General features: G+C 40.9%; 1 protein-coding gene across 1 annotated transcript; it reads right to left on the bottom strand.

Annotated features, from left to right (window-relative positions):
• Nucleotides 1-8,590: 8,590 nt before the first annotated feature.
• On the bottom strand, nt 8,591-15,864 carry LOC102310604 (RNA-binding protein with serine-rich domain 1). Its single transcript, XM_005941760.3, has 7 exons — nt 15,796-15,864; nt 13,841-13,987; nt 13,500-13,682; nt 13,184-13,286; nt 9,431-9,584; nt 9,203-9,344; nt 8,591-9,093 (listed from the first exon to the last, which is right to left on the bottom strand). Coding segments are annotated over exons 1-7 (831 nt in total). The 5' UTR covers nt 15,798-15,864; the 3' UTR covers nt 8,591-8,993.
• Nucleotides 15,865-15,909: the final 45 nt, after the last annotated feature.

Below are 15,909 nucleotides of genomic sequence, written 5' to 3'. Positions count from 1 at the left end.
CTCAACAGTGGAACAATCATGGCTTGCGGACAGAGAGACACTTGAGCCCATTACAGATTTTTGTCCGAGGCAGCCTCCAGCAACAGGGCCGAGCCTCAACTGCCATGCAGGACATCTTTCAGACCAGAGCAGCTGCTGCTGATGGGACTATTGGTGGGACAGCTGATGGTGGTGTGACAGCCACTGAGAGTGAGACGACTGCTGCTCAGGGCTCAGGTGCAGATTCTGGTGGTGGTGCTGCTGCTCATGGTACAGATGAGCTGGGATTGCTGGTCGACTGGCCTGAGAGGATTACTGTGCCAGACATTGAATTTACTCTGGACGGAATGGTGATGGAGCAAGTGGTAGAACTGTTTAATCCACTAAGTGGCACCAGAGGGAGTCATGGTATTGAGCTCATCACTGGCTTAATATACTTTCTGGACTCCACATATCACTGAGACAGTTCAATTAATGACTGAAACATAATAGCAGCAAGTGGAAAGACTTCAAAATATCTAGGTGACTGGATACATATAATGTGAAAAGTTATGATACGTGTTTACTATGTACCATTGAGTAGTGGTGTAAATGCTGTTAAAATGTTCTGTGTGGATTTCATGATGTAGATGACTGATTTATAATAAGTTACATAATATCATGAATATATATAGTTTGTGTTGAAATGACTTTATTTGAAATGTACATGTGTAAAGTGTAAGAGCTAGTGTCTCGTGAGAATACCCTTAACGAGAGTACACGAGACTTTGCATGGACTGCGAGGGAGCAGATGTCTCTCATGAAGCGATTTTAAGTTAAAAGTTTACTAAAAGAAAAAGCAACACAAGGACTTAAGGACCTCTTTTCAGGACAAGCAGCCAACGAGGTATTTGTCATTTGAGAAATGTTGTTATTTGTGTTTGGACTTAATATGTGTACTGTAAAGTTGCTAATTGGTTTGTACTGTTCGCTCGTGACCAGTTCTCACGGCGTATTGGCATACTGGTGATGGTGAAGCTGAGGAGAGAAGGCCCAAGTAATAAACGCCCGTTTCAAAGAACCGACCTGTGTCTGTGTTGTCGTGAAGAGAGCTACAAGTGGAGATATAAGAACGAGCTGTGTGACACTGACAATAAAAATGTTGAGTGATTTTTAAAGTGTGTAAGATGGAAGTTGTGAAGTTGAAAGTTTACAACTGAAACAATCTCGATAAAGTCAACTTGAATAATCTAAAAGTTACAGCTGTTGATATTGATAAATACAACTATAAAGCATTGATAGTAAATAATTAAAAAACGATAGTAGGTCTTGAAGTGGCTCAGTATAGTGTAGTAGGTATAAAATGGTTTAGCGTGTGTGATGTTGTGACAGTTCACAGCAGAGAAAAATGTTAACATTAGCGAGCAGATTATGTTTTGCTTTGTACAGATTACGCTTTGTACAAACATAGTTCTGAAAATACTGGACTCCGGTGTAAAATGTGAATAAAAAAAAAGAGCAAGCAGTGATTTGCAAATGTCAAAGGCAAAGTTTATTCACAGTAGAACATAGAAAACATGTCAAATGTTTACACAGAGACTACGTCGTTAAAAATAAGTCCATTTTAATTTGATGGCAGCAAAATGTTTCAAAACAGTTGGGATGGGGCAAGAGAAGGCTGGAAAAAAGTGGTTCTAAAAAGAAACAGCTGCAGGGATATTTTAAGAGTAACAGGTCAGCTACATGATTAGATATTAAAAGAGCATCTTAGAGAAGCAGAGTTGCTTTGGAAGAAATGTGGGCAGAGGTTGATCAATCTGCAAAAAACTCCATTAACAAATTGTGCAACAATTTCAGAGTAATGTCCCCAAGTGTAAAGTCTTTAAAATATTCCTGAGATACTGTTAACATTATTAAATTTGAAGGCTATTATACAGTGGTATTACTTTAAACTGAGTAAAACGGTATTTTGATAAAAGTTAAGGTCTCCGTTTGTTTCAGAAAGAGCATACTGTCATTTACTTGCTTTTATTATTTATTTATATGCCCTCCGCGGACCATCTCTGCACTGCGTGGGTGATTAGTGGCTCCCTGCACAGTAAGGGCTGCACACAGGGACAAGACGCACTCGGTTACGATCGGATCTTCCCTGGGCAGGGGGAGGTGATGAACTGTATGCCACTTTTTCATTGGCATACATTAAGTACAATGTTTTATTGCCTACGGTGGGGCAGGTCACATACTGGGTGAAGGTGGGCAGTGTGGAGTCCAGCGAGACATGATTAAAGTCCCCTGATATTAGAAGAAGAGCTCTCGGAGATTGCGTTTGCAGTCTGCGGACCACAGAGAGTCACAGGCTGCCTCCACGGATGCTAACGGCTAATAGCGCAATGTCTGTGTTGCAGAGTTGTTCTTTCACAGCGATGTGCCCAGAGATACCACAACCGTCTTTAACAAACACTGCCAGCCCCCCTCCTTTCCTCTCACCGCTGTCTCTCGTCTTGTCCGCCCGCAGCAGCTGGAAGCCGGGCAGCCTACTCACAGAGGGAGTACCGGGCAGTGCCGGGATACTGCCACTGTGACCGGGTTAGCGTCATTAGCTCCTCAATCATATCAGGGAGCGATCTCACATTTAAAGTGATTACAGGAAGGAGAGATGGTGTGTGAGGTGTCCTCGGGAGACATCACCCCCGTTTCTTCCCTCACTGGGGATGTAGGGTCTGTCTGCCGGTAGCGCAGCTGCAGGGCGCAGCGCTAACAGCTGATCCCTAATGTAAACAAAGGAGCCATGCGCCGAGTGTCCAAACACGGGTGAAAAAAGTGGAGACAAAAGAAGAGAAAAGTCAACATAACTAGCACGAAGCGGTAATGCAAGATGGCAGGATCTGATTGCTAAGACATAAGTTAAAGGTTAAGAAAAGTAAAGAGGAAAATAAGAAAGAGAGGCTCATTACCTGTTAGCTGCCATAACAGGTAACACAGTTAAGGTTTCAGAAAAAGTATTCTGTCGTTTGTTTGCTCGATCATGCCTTAAACACATCAAAATGCATAGTGGGATTATAATACAAGTGAATACTGTGACAAGCACTGGTACTGAATAGGCAATCACTTAGCAGCAAGGTGAATCGGTGATGCATTAGTGTGGTCTGCACTTCCTCTTCTTTGATTGGGTGAAATGAGTTGAAAGTAATTGGATGAGGGAACCATGGGGAGTGCCCTGCATAATTTCAATAAAACGCCGTTTTAAACGCCGTTACAGCTGGCAGAGAACGCCGTAAAAAACGCCGTTCAAAGATGCATAAAAACGGCGTTTCCGTCTGTCTTTGAACGCCGCTTTTTACGTCACTCGGATGGTGCGTTCAGGGCGCCATCCGAGTGGCGGAAAAAGCGGCGTTTGTCGGAACAGAACGCCGTTTCATCTCTCTCCCTTGAGCCCGTCCCTGTTTGCCTTGTACATTGAGCCTCTGGCTCAGGCTATTAGAGAAAACTCTGAAATGCAAGGAATAATGATCAGGGGTGAAGAACACAAGACTTGTATGTTCGCAGATGATGTTCTTCTTTTTATTACAAATCCTGAATCTAGTTTGTTCCAATTGATGACCTTACTAAAAGCCTATAATCACTACTCTGGCTATAAACTAAATATTCAAAAAACTCAATCCCTTACGTTCAATTATACACCTCGACCGGAAACTGTAAAGAAATTTAACTTCAAATGGGACTCTCCCACAATAAAATACTTGGGAGTAAACCTAACGAAAGACATGTCTAGACTCTATGAAATTAATTATTGCCCCCTCAACAAAGAGATCAAATCTGACCTAACTCGGTGGTCTCTCCTCCCATTGGATATGAGTAATGGAATAGAAATAATTAAAATGAACGTTCTGCCTCGAATTCTCTATCTCTTCCAGTCACTACCCCTGGAGATACCCCAAAAACAATTTGACGAGTGGGACAGATGGATCTCACGGTTCATCTGGAACGGCAGACGACCGAGGGTCCAGTACAAAACGCTGCAACTGAAAAAAGAGAAGGGAGGGAGAGCTTTGCCGTGCTTACAAGATTACTACTACGCCGCACAACTGAAGCCCCTGGTAAACTGGTGCTCCCCAAACTATGAAGCTAAGTGGAAAAATATGGAAATTACACAATTAGACTTCCCACTACAGTCACTTTTAGGAAATAAGAACCAAGCTGAAAAATTTTACGAAGATTTGAACCATTTGACCCGGTTCACCCTGAAACTATGGTTCAGGGTAGTGGGGAAACTACAAATAGAAAAACAGGTTAGGACCTTGAATTGGATAGCTTATGACCCGGAGTTTGTGCCTGCCAGGCTGGATGGGACCTTTAAACAGTGGACTCTGAGAGGAATTACTTCTTTTTGTTCACTAGCAACAAATGGGGGATTCCAAAGCTATGAAACCATCTCAGACACACATGGACTGGCAAAGCAGGACTTCGTTAGATACTTGCAGGTTAGAGACTATTACAACAAGACGTTACTAATCAGAGATGAAAACGAATACGACCTAATTCATATCTTCCAAGAGGCATACAAGAGAAAGGACTCTAAAAAGATGGTCTCAAAAATATACGGTAGTATACAAGCCTCTAAAAATCACTCTACGTTGTACATTAAGCAGAAATGGGAGAGGGAATCAGGCTCACTAATTTCAGAGGACAGCTGGTGGGGAATATGTGAGTCTCAGGCTACCACTGCAAATTTTGTTATTTGACATGTTTCCATTAAAATAGGTTCAAAAGAATTGCACAGATTCTGAAACCAATATGCTTGAATACATGTGACTACTTGCTTTAAAAGTCTAACATTTCAGCCTGTAAACTCTACCATATGTTAAGGCAGTAAACAAGTGTACATATAATGAACTATATACTTTTGTTTACCTCATAATACGTTTTATTTTTATTTTTGAGTTCTTTTCACAAAAAGACATCTTGGTATTTAGGATAAGTGTCTATGAAGATGCAGGTAGCAGCACTAGTACCTAACTAGTACCTTGTTAACAGGAAACAGGGGAGTTGAGGATTAAACGGGTGACATGAAAGCAGATCCTGAGAAGGCTTGCAGGCTGAGCATGAGCATAGGATGATGCAGGAGGCGGTAAATTAGGCAGAAGATATGGACCTCAAACTTAGTGCTGACATATGTTCATAACACTGGAATAAAGATCAGTAATTACAGGATTGCGCGGACAATTTTCATGGATAAAATGCTAAATTCATACCTAAAGCTTACCTTATGTACGCCAATGCCAAAAGCTCCTCAACATTCACTAATGAGGGCATTGGAAATAATCAAGTTAGCTTTTAACTAGCATCAATTAAGCTAACCTTACCATGGTAGTAGACGACTAGTGGCAACATATGTTTCACATTACTTTCAGAAATGCCAAATTTTAAGCACCTAAACAAACAAAACATCCATCCATCCGCTTATCCTTTTCAGGGTCGCGGGGGGCGCTGGAGCCTATCCCAGCTGTCATAGGGCGAAAGGCGGGGTACACCCTGGACAGGTCGCCAGTCTGTCGCAGGGCTAACACATAGGGACAGACAACCATTCACACTCACATTCACCCTAGTGGCAATTTGGATTATCCAATTAACCTATCCCCACAAGCTGCATGTCTTTGGACGGTGGGAGGAAGCCGGAGTACCCGGAGAGAACCCACGCAAACACGGGGAGAACATGCAAACTCCACACAGAAAGACCCCGGCCTGATGGAGGAATTGAACTCAGGACCTTCTTGCTGTGCGGCAACAGTGCTAACCACCGTGCCACCGTGCTGCCCAAACAAAACATATTAAAGTTAAATTAAATTAAAATAATCCCACAGTGTATGTTTGAATTTGAAGTTTACAGAATAAGGTGTGTATTTGATTTACTGCTAAAAACTGCCTCAAGCTCCCAGAATGCTTTGCTGTTTACAGAATGTAAAATCATGTCAATTTTACAGCAGTCTATTAAAGTGTAGATATGATCATAGAATGAAACCGCCATGTGAACAAAAGTGTGTGTGTGTGTTTTTATTTGATTTCATTTCATCCCGTCTACAAACGTCTAAACAATTTCACGGGTGACTTACCACAAGTTACTGTCCTATTCACAGTTATCTACAAAGGGTTGTGAAACAGACTTACTTTGTCCAGGAAGGATCAGCAGCATAATAAAATAAATGACATACATCCCAGGCCCAGATATCACTTTGTCTTTTTCCCTCTGAGAAAGCTCCCTGAATATACTGATGCCTTCTGCTGAATCATGTTACAACAGCAGATTTCTGCAGCTGAGTGCAGAGGGAGGTTTGTACTGAGCGAGACAAGAGGATCTGAAAGGTGCAGTCTCATATGAGCTGCACACCTGTGCTTAAAAAAATGCAAGTCCCACTCCCAAATTTTAAATAATACAAATATTTGACTCCAGATCATACGCGTATAATCGCAACATGTAAAACTGTGTGGAGCAGACCATTTATCACAGGGCATGATTTTATTTACCGGTGAAAGCATGGGTGAACGTCTTACTGAGTATTGGAAGAGCTGGCACCTTTTCTGTTAACAGGGAAACATCTTTATTTTAGTAAGGAAAAAACAACATGCTGAATATAATGGAACACAATGTGGTATAGTGGTATAAATTAGACCTTTTTGAAGAAAGAGGAACACAGCTGTACTTCAGTGTGGTTGTGCAATAGATTGTCCAGTATATTTCCTTTATAAAAGAGGTCCCCATGTCACTATAAGTTGCTTGGTTTCCTTGAAACACAATGATGCAGTCTTGTCAGTAGTATGTTAAAAAAGCTAGATTTGATTGATGGTTATTATTCATCTGATCTGATGATGTTGGAGCCATAGTCTCAGTCATTTGTTTAAGTATACGAGATGTAACTTTCTAAAGACCAGCAGCAAGTGGCTCCAAAAAACCATTCTGAGCTGAATATTTACTGGCAATTTACATTAACAATGTCATAAAATATGATGCAACATTACAAAGCGAGGTGAAAAAAACCACCTGCTGTAACAGTGAGTCAGTCCCATCCCAGCTTCTGACAGCCTCAATTAAAAATTTACAGTATGATCATAACCAGTGACCTACTCGCTACAGGCCTATTGCATGATATGGCATTTTTAATATTCAGTCCAGAGTCCATTATAGCCCTTTATGCCAGAGTGTCAGAATAAATGTACGAGTTCTTAGCAAAGGAGATGTCAAAGGAGAAAACAGCCTTCTGATTCTTACCCAAAATATAACCAGAAGTCAGTAGAGAGGGAAGGGAATTCACTAACCCACAGATTGTACCTATAATAATGACGTAAACTGTCAGTACTTGCCAACTTACATAATGTCAGAGTCATTCATTATATCTGGATTTTTTTAAACCTGAGGGTTAGAAAGGTTTTGCAGTGTGGATGTGTTTTTTGTGCTTGCATCCAGCGTGATTTCATGTGAATATTTTAGGAATTCAGCTGTGGTCTTTGGCTCTGGTTGTGACAGTAAAACATCCACTACTGTGACTGTTAGTGAGACATTTGTCCATCCTTCTGACGAAGCTGCTACGTCATCTTCCAAGCACCTGGATGACTGATATCGATGCTAAAGAGTCTCTGGATTCAGGGAGTGATGATGATGATAGAAGGAAGTGGTTTTAAACTAAATTATGACGTGATATTTAGAATCCCCTTATATTACTCCCTAGATAGTTTTATCTTGTCAATGGAAACAATGGCAGAAAGAAACAGCTTTGAATAACTCTACAGCATTATTATTGCTTTGACCTTCAGATCCATCTATTGAAGGAGAGGTCAGAGGTCAAATGTGACATTGTAAATTTTTATATATAATCTTTATATGATACTCTCTATATGCTAATACTTACCTCACTCGTAAGACTTATAGTTTATCAGTTGTAAGCCTCTTTCTCATTTTTCAACCAATAAATCATTGAGTTCACCTTGAAGACTCGGTCAAATTAACATTTAGTTATTATATAATTTAGTTAACAGTCTGACCCCTCACTACACCACTAAAAAGTTTTATCAGAATTCAGACAAAAACAGGAAGCCCACAGATCTTTGTCATGTCTGAATTATGTCTTCAACTCATTACTTAACTATAATTAAGTACTGATTTTATTTGTGCTGGTTTAGCTCAGCATGTTGAACGGGTGACCTCATGTCATATGGCTGAGAGTGGCAAGCCCAGGTTTGAGTTTGCAGAATGTCTTTCCTGTCGTGTCTTCACTGATCTATCTAATAGAGCTTATTGCATTCAGGGTAGAGCAAACAACAGCAACCCATCTAGTAACGATCACGGAGTCATTCATTCTAAGGTCGTGGCAGGATTACAAGACAGTAATATTGTGGGTAGGTCATATGATAGACATAAAGATTAGTGTGATTATCTAGGCTTTAATAGCACTTGTAAATGCAATGGCAATAATGGCTATTCATTGCCATATGACTGAGTAACTACCCAACACCATAACTGACAACAGAAATTAGGGACAGGCAGTAGAAGGAAACTGTTAATCTGAAGGACGGAGGTCCAATAATGATTTGAAAACTAGGAAATGGTTGCATTGCAATTTTCATATTAATCCCACTGTGGTTCATAAACATACAAGAGGTTCTTTTATTCTGATCTCACAGCCTTTTTTCTTACTGGGGACACATGAAGATTTGCCTTTTAGGCTCTTTTACAGTTTTGTGTTTCTATTGTTTTCAAATACATGAACACAACAAAAATACTAGAAAATAATGAAAAGGTTTCGATGTATTAAAAATGAAGCATTTAAAGTTCAACGCAATTCTTACGTCTTATTATCATAAAACACCGCCTGAATGTCTTTACTGGGGAAAATGGTAAAGACTTTGGTGCTCCTGTGTTCGCCACTTAACAAGGTAACAACACAAAAACATTTTTCTTTCACATTTTTTGTTGCTCTGATCAAAAGGACAAAACAAAAGAATAAATTCAGAGGAGGCGAGGGAGAGGAAAGGCTTCACGATCGCTAGCGCGAGGAGTTGGAACTTGATCGCGACCGATGGCGGCGGCGGCCAGGCGATCGAGACCTGCGCCGCACTGGAGACCGTCGGCGTGGAGACCGAGATCTAGAAAAAGAGAAATTAAGAGAAAAGAACATAAATAACAGAAGAGGTAAAGGTTTCCTCTCTCCTCCTCCCCCTTCTCCACTGTGGGTGCCCATCATTTGCTCATTACCTTCTCCTCATACGAGGTGGAGTCCGGCGCCACATCGGGGGCGGAGGAGGCATCCTCCGGGGAGGGGAAAGCCTGCGAGGAGGGGGGCGCACCGTGGGAGTCAGCACAGCTGTGACAGTGATTTCCTGACCATCGATCTGACCTGAAAGACATCAGCGTGAGACTTGATCCACTTTAAGCACATGACTCAGAACGTGGCTCTGAAACAATCTCTTCAGTCCTTCCTACCTCCGTCCATGTGCTTCAGAGCCTTCTCTGCCTCTTCGGAGGTCTCGTACTCCACATAGGCGTACCCCTTGGACAGGTGAGGGTGCATACGGTTCATGGGCATTTCAATCATCTTGATCTTGCCATATGTGGAGAAAATCTCCTGGATGTGCTCCTATAAAAGACACAGAAAACCTTTGAGATACCTGCTGTTTTTATTGTGAGTAACTTTCGGCTTCTAAACCAAAAATAATTTGTTCTTCCTGGTAGAACTGATTCTTTTAGCCTGATCACGTGACCACTGCTTGCCCATCTCTGGATTAAGTCTTTGGTGAGCCCTCTTTTGATTTTTGATCCATTTGTGGTTTCCCGGTTGTCAGTTGCTGATTACAGACTTCATTCATCATTCTGCTTGAACTTGAAATCTTTGCTCATTTAAAGTCTCAGGAGCCCGACGACTGCACAGATGAGGCTTAGCGGGGAAAACGTCACACAGAAGCAGCATTCCTTGTGGTGGTGGAGTAGGTATCCACATCAACAACAGATGGTGCATGGACACAAACAGGGCCTATCACATTGTTCTCCACACACTGAGGACTTGGCCGTTAAATGCTGGCCGTTCAGCAAACTCAGTAATTTCCATCACTGTTCTTTACATCCACGGTTACACAGACGCAAAGCTGACAGTAACCTGATACAAAACAACCAACAAATGGTTATGAAAAAAGTTCTCCGCCACTTTTTCCAACGTGGATTTTGTAGCTAGAGGGTCCATCATACTTGACTACTTGTGTTTATTGAAACATAACAGCAGCATTCAAAGCATTCAGTCCTCCGCTCCGACCATCAACTCATCAGACCACGTCTCTGTCTTGTAAATTCCAGCATACAGACCTCTGGTCATCAGAACTACGGAGCAGCACTGCAGGATTTGCACAGACTGATCAGTGTTTCGAGGGGCAGTCATCACAGCCCAGGACACAGACACTGAGGAGCATGCTAAGGCTCTATGTGGCTAGATCTAAAATTTCAATTCAATTTTATTCATATGCCACAAAATCACAACAACCGTCACCTGGATGTAGTTTATACTGTAAGGTAAAGACCCTACAGTAATACAGAGAAAATCATCAACAATCAAACCCTATAAGCAAGCAGTTGGTGACAATAGGAAGAAAAAAAAAAACATTTAACAGGAGGAAACCTCGGAGCTCAGATCCAGGATCAAGGAGGGACAGCCATCTGTCATGACCAGTTGTGGCTGAGGTTGCATGAAGAAAAAAAAAAGTATCAATATCAGAGTGAGAGAACCAATTTCAGGACCATAGAGATACAACTAGACTGGGACAGGGTATTACATGTATTACAGACTCCAGGATCACCTCACAGCCACAACACTGCATGATCTCAGAAAACTACTTTGTAAATTCAACATCTCATCAAAGTCACAAGGAAAATAATAACAAGGACTACAAGGAGGTGAAACTTTTTGCAGCAATGAAAATCTTATTCTGCAAGTGAACCCCCCCCCTCCCCAAAGAGCTGTTATTTGACTATACGCAGCCCGATCTATATCATCAACACTGGTGTGGAAACTGTGCTTCATATAATATTCATGGGGGTTCATGTCACCCCTGCACATCTATGTTTTCAAAAAAAATCTCCTGCACTTCCTACAGAGGTTAAAAAAAGGCTCATCTTAACCCATCTGTCCTCACCACTTCCTACAGAGCCACCACACAGAGTGTACCAACACCAAGTACCAACACTCTGTGGCGTGAGAGCAGCAGTGCCGCAAACAGAAAGCCACTGGGGAGCGTGGCGATGGCAGCTGAGATTAATGGGGTCTCACTGCCACCTGTTGGGAGCCTGGCCCAACAATGCCACCTGTCAAGGGCAAAAAGGATTAGCAGGCACCCCTGCCACAGACTGGTCTCTCTTCTACCTTTAAGCAAAAGCTATCACAGACTGGCGTGCAGCACAGTACGGCTCTGTGACAGCTATGACCTGACCTCCGATTTTTGTTTGTTTTTCTGTGATCCTAATTTTGTTCAGCAGTGCATCTGTGATGTATTGACTGAATGACAGTAAAGAAATCTGAACCTGAATTTGGATGACAGCTGGGTTCATTCTGGGGGTCATTTCTGTGTAACTGGGCAGTCTAAGCATCACCAACAAAAGGTTATACACGTGGTTACACACAGACACACATTACATATGACATATTATAGAATGCCATTTAGGAAATTAGTATATATATTAGAATGAAAGCCTGAATATATATTTTAATGATTATTATTTATCAAGCGGGAAACCAATGAATTAAATCATCAAGAACCCCCCACGCCACCCCTCCACCCCTCCTCTCTCCTCCAGAGGTCCACAGATGCAGCTCCACTGTTCTGCAATTAACAGTGTAGCGGACAGCTACACACTCTGAATCATCTGCAGCATTAATCCTCTCTCAGTCTCCCAGAGTGTACTAAAAATTCTGGAACACACAGAATTATCCAGAAAAGACTGAACAAGTTTCTGTACTGAGACAGAAAACAAACAGGATTTGAGGGAATGAAAGGCTGCTAATACTTATTAGAGTAAGAAATACCTTCTTGCAGTTAACACCTTATCAGTTCTTTGTAGCCGCATTCAGTGTAATCAGTAACTCCATGCTTGTTTCGTGAGCGTACTGGTAAAAGTATTAAGGTAATAATAGAAATGCAAAGCATTTCATTACAGCCTACATTTGTTTTTTTAAGCAACTACAAAGATTTGCTTTACAATCAACTACAAATGATCAAATATCTTAAGTTTTCACAAAAATGAAATGTGGCCACTGTGCTTGTAGCTAACAGTGTTTACCAGAGATTTTAATGCTGCTGACTCAAACTCCAAAACAAAGGCTTAATCAGTCCCCTGTGAGCACTCTCCACCATCCCTACGATCCTCTTCTTCATTTGAATCAACAAAAAGTTTCAGTACAAACTGTAAACACAAAAACTTTTTAAGAACTGTGAAAATAAACTCTGCTCACAGTTTAAAGCTGTGACTAAGCAGTATGTTTATTACTTGTTATTCTGTTGGCTGCAGTGTCCTAAAGTCCCTCAGGATTTATCGTAACGCACGTATCAACAGAAATCGGGTGTGAAAGAAAATCTGGCTTCATGGTTATCCATTTGCACACTGCTTGTATACATCACACAAAGATTCCCTGCTTTTATGACTTAAATACAAAAGTATGGAAGATAGTTTCCACCACTGTGGGGATAAAAGAAAAAAAATACATCCATAACTACATTTTTAGTTTATTTGAAATTTCAAGTTAGCTCTGCCAATCAGAAAGCTCCGTGAATGACGTCATTCCCTAGTTACCCACAAATGGTGCAGTCACAGGTGCACTCAAAATCAGGAATATGTATAGTAAACATGGAAAAATTCCTGTTAATGCTAATAATAACAGCATGTTTCCACTAGTAACACAAGGATGTCATCATTTTAAAACCATTTTGAAAGCAGTTTGCTCATTCGTGACCTCCATCTGTAGCATTGGTAGCTGATGCCTCCACCTTCTGTTTCCGGGTAACAGTGAAATATATTCAGAGAGGTCCTGATTGGTGGAGCTAACGGCTTATCAACTTGAAATTTTATGTTATGGATGACAAAAAAAAAGCAAAACAAAAAACATTCTGTGACATTGCAAAAGAGTCAGTGTGATAACAATAAAAACAAACAAACAAAAAAAGCCATCTTTTTAAGCACTTCTAGTTAAGAATGTACCTTGATGACGTTTCTGGTCAGCCGACCCAGGAAGACCTTGGTCGGTTTGGGTGTGGGACTCCTGCGTCGTCGATCCCTGCCTTCCTTCTTTGGCGATTTAGACCTACAATCACATCTGACTTTAATTTAACATGTGAGCTGTTAATGACAGCGTCTAATATGAAAACTCTTCAAGTACATTTAAGTTCTTTTTATGAAAACATCACCAGAACCAAGACTCACTGAGGATTACTCACTGAACAGGCAATGTACAACCTCTTGCTAATCTCTTACTACATTTAGTTTTTTGGGTGCTTCCTAGTAAACGCTTCCATACTTTGAGCGCGAGCGTCGTCTGTTGTTGTGGCGTTGGCGGCTGGGGCTGGGTGAGGATGATGAAGATGAGGAGGAAGAAGAGCGGGAGCTGGAGGAGCCAGAGTGACTGGAGGCAGACGAGCTTGAGCCGCTGGAGGAGCCAGAGCTGGAACCTGAGCTGCTGCTGCTGGAGCTGGAGCTCGACCTAAAGAGAACATTATGATAATTTTTTATTTATTTATTTATTTTTTTAAATGGATGATCTGCTGAGGGGAGCAATAGAAGGGTTTGGTCCCAAAGCTTTAATTAAAATGAGCTAACTCTCATTCAAACCAGAGGGGAACAGGTGGTTAGTGATCTGACCTGCTGCTCCTGCTAGAAGCGCTGCGTCGGGTGCGGTTCTTGTCTCGGCCCCGGCCTTTGTCAGCTCCCTCTTTAGTGGCTCCTGACTTGTCCTTGCTGCGCTGTTTGCTCTTGTCATCGTCCTTCCTTTTTGTTGGAGAAGGCGCCCTGTTAAAGGAGAAAAAACCCCAAAAAGATCTAAGATTTAGGGTGCCAGACATCCCCAACACCTTTGCACTGTGCAAAAATAGATTATCATTTGCATACAGTAACATCAAACCATGCAAACTGACAGGCAGGAATGATTTCCTGTGTTATTAAGCGGTGCATTTAGGTAACTCAGTCTCTAAGTGAACGTGCTCCTGTCATAGAGTGGATGGGCTGTATTGTCCAGCATTGTCCTCATCTTGGACAACATTCGCCTCTCTGACACCACCTTAAGGGAGTCCGGCTCCATCCCCACTACATTACAGGCCTTTACGGACTAGATTTTGAAGGAACATTTCTATTTTAGCCTGCACAACTTTTTTTTATAATTTTGGTAAGGTTATTTAAAATCTCAAGGATTCAAGGAGCTTTATTGTCCTTCACGTCATATGATAACATGAGGTTAACATCTGCACTACCTTTCCAAAAATTTACATCAGCGGGACCCAAGCAGACTTGGAAAGTATAAAAGTAAGGAAAAACAAAAATGGAGTAAAAGAGGCTTGAAGCTGAGCTGGTCTATATGTGAGATGTAACTCAAGAAAAGAAGAGAAGGGAAACTCAAACTACAGCTTTTTAATATTTTTTGAAGGCAAACCTCATTTTACTTGAAATGATAAGATTATGTCATAGTGAAAATTAATAATAAACTTTTTCCAACAAATACTGTTTAATTGTACTTTTTTCTTTGTTTTATTGGGCAGGCAGTTTTTAACTTTAAACAAACACTGGTAAAACTGTTAGGTGGCTTCAAAATATGCTGCACTGAAATATATTATATTATATTTTGGACCTGCAAATTTTCTTCATCTTTCTATGTTTTTACACACATACATTATCTTCATAGCCACCGTTGAAATTTACAGTATTTTGGCAGTACGGTTACAAGTGGCTGTAAATAATCTTACATTTTTACTGAATTATATTGTCCCTTTCTAGCTTTTTGAACCTAAATGTTGATTACCTATATTACTGATACTTTTTTGGATTTTCCCCTTTATCATAGTTTTAATTATTAAATCAAAATTCCAAAACTTTTGGCTTAGTCAGACTATGTTGAACACGATCGTCATTTCTCCATTTTTAACTCCTTGCCTGCTATTGATCACATCCCAGTTATTAAAGGTAACTAACACTCTGAGGTATATGAGGGAAAAGGATCTTTATTCTCAGTTAAATAATATTCCACTGATGTAACTACAGGGATGCTAAAGTAACGTCTTTCCGTCTCTGTGCAAAAGCATCTGCATCGTCACTTTTTCCAACACTGAGGTAAGAATGACCGCTTGTTTAAGGAAGCATAATTCTTTGCGCTTTTGACATGAGCTACAAATTAATTTAGTCGATTTGTCAAATAGATGCTACCAATAGTTCTGTGTTAGGGGGAGAAAACGAACTCCCTTTTGTTGTTAATATTCTGTAGGAGACTCGCGAACCCTCGTTCATTTGCTCTTTGAGCAGTTCGGCAACACATTTCTGTAATCGCCACATATGCATTTTTAAGAATGAGGACAAATGCTGAGTGGCCACAGTATATCTACTCATAGAAAATGCAAAACAAAATCAAGCTAGCTCAAAAGTTAGCTAGCTTACCGTTGGTTAAATATATAAATAATAATAATAATATGGCTGTATATTGTGTTTGCTTATTAACAATTTCGTGTAAAGCTAAAAGCAGTACCTTTCGCGTTAACACTTTCGTGTAGTGATTTGCAATTTATAAGCCAAATACAAAAGAGAAACAAATTAAAACGACTGCGTTCACTTACATTTTTTCCTCGCGACAGTAGTAGTCGCACAAAAATGACGTAAGCAGTTTGAACCAATCAGCACTCTGTACGCGCCTCACACATGCAAAAACATCCGTTAAGGTGGTGAAAATA

Source organism: Haplochromis burtoni, unplaced genomic scaffold, assembly GCF_018398535.1.
Source record: "Haplochromis burtoni strain Fernald_Lab_line unplaced genomic scaffold, NCSU_Asbu1 Contig_308, whole genome shotgun sequence".
Taxonomy (NCBI): domain Eukaryota; kingdom Metazoa; phylum Chordata; class Actinopteri; order Cichliformes; family Cichlidae; genus Haplochromis; species Haplochromis burtoni.
The sequence above is the reverse complement of the archived record's forward strand: the minus strand, read 5'-3'. Positions and strand labels throughout refer to the sequence as shown.

Coding starts and splice junctions, on each gene's coding strand:
- LOC102310604 (XM_005941760.3), bottom strand. Junction 13,683..13,840: donor GCTTCTAGCAGGAGCAGCAG/GTCAGATCACTA, acceptor TGTTCTCTTTAG/GTCGAGCTCCAGCTCCAGCA. Junction 9,345..9,430: donor TCTGAAGCACATGGACGGAG/GTAGGAAGGACT, acceptor GATGTCTTTCAG/GTCAGATCGATGGTCAGGAA.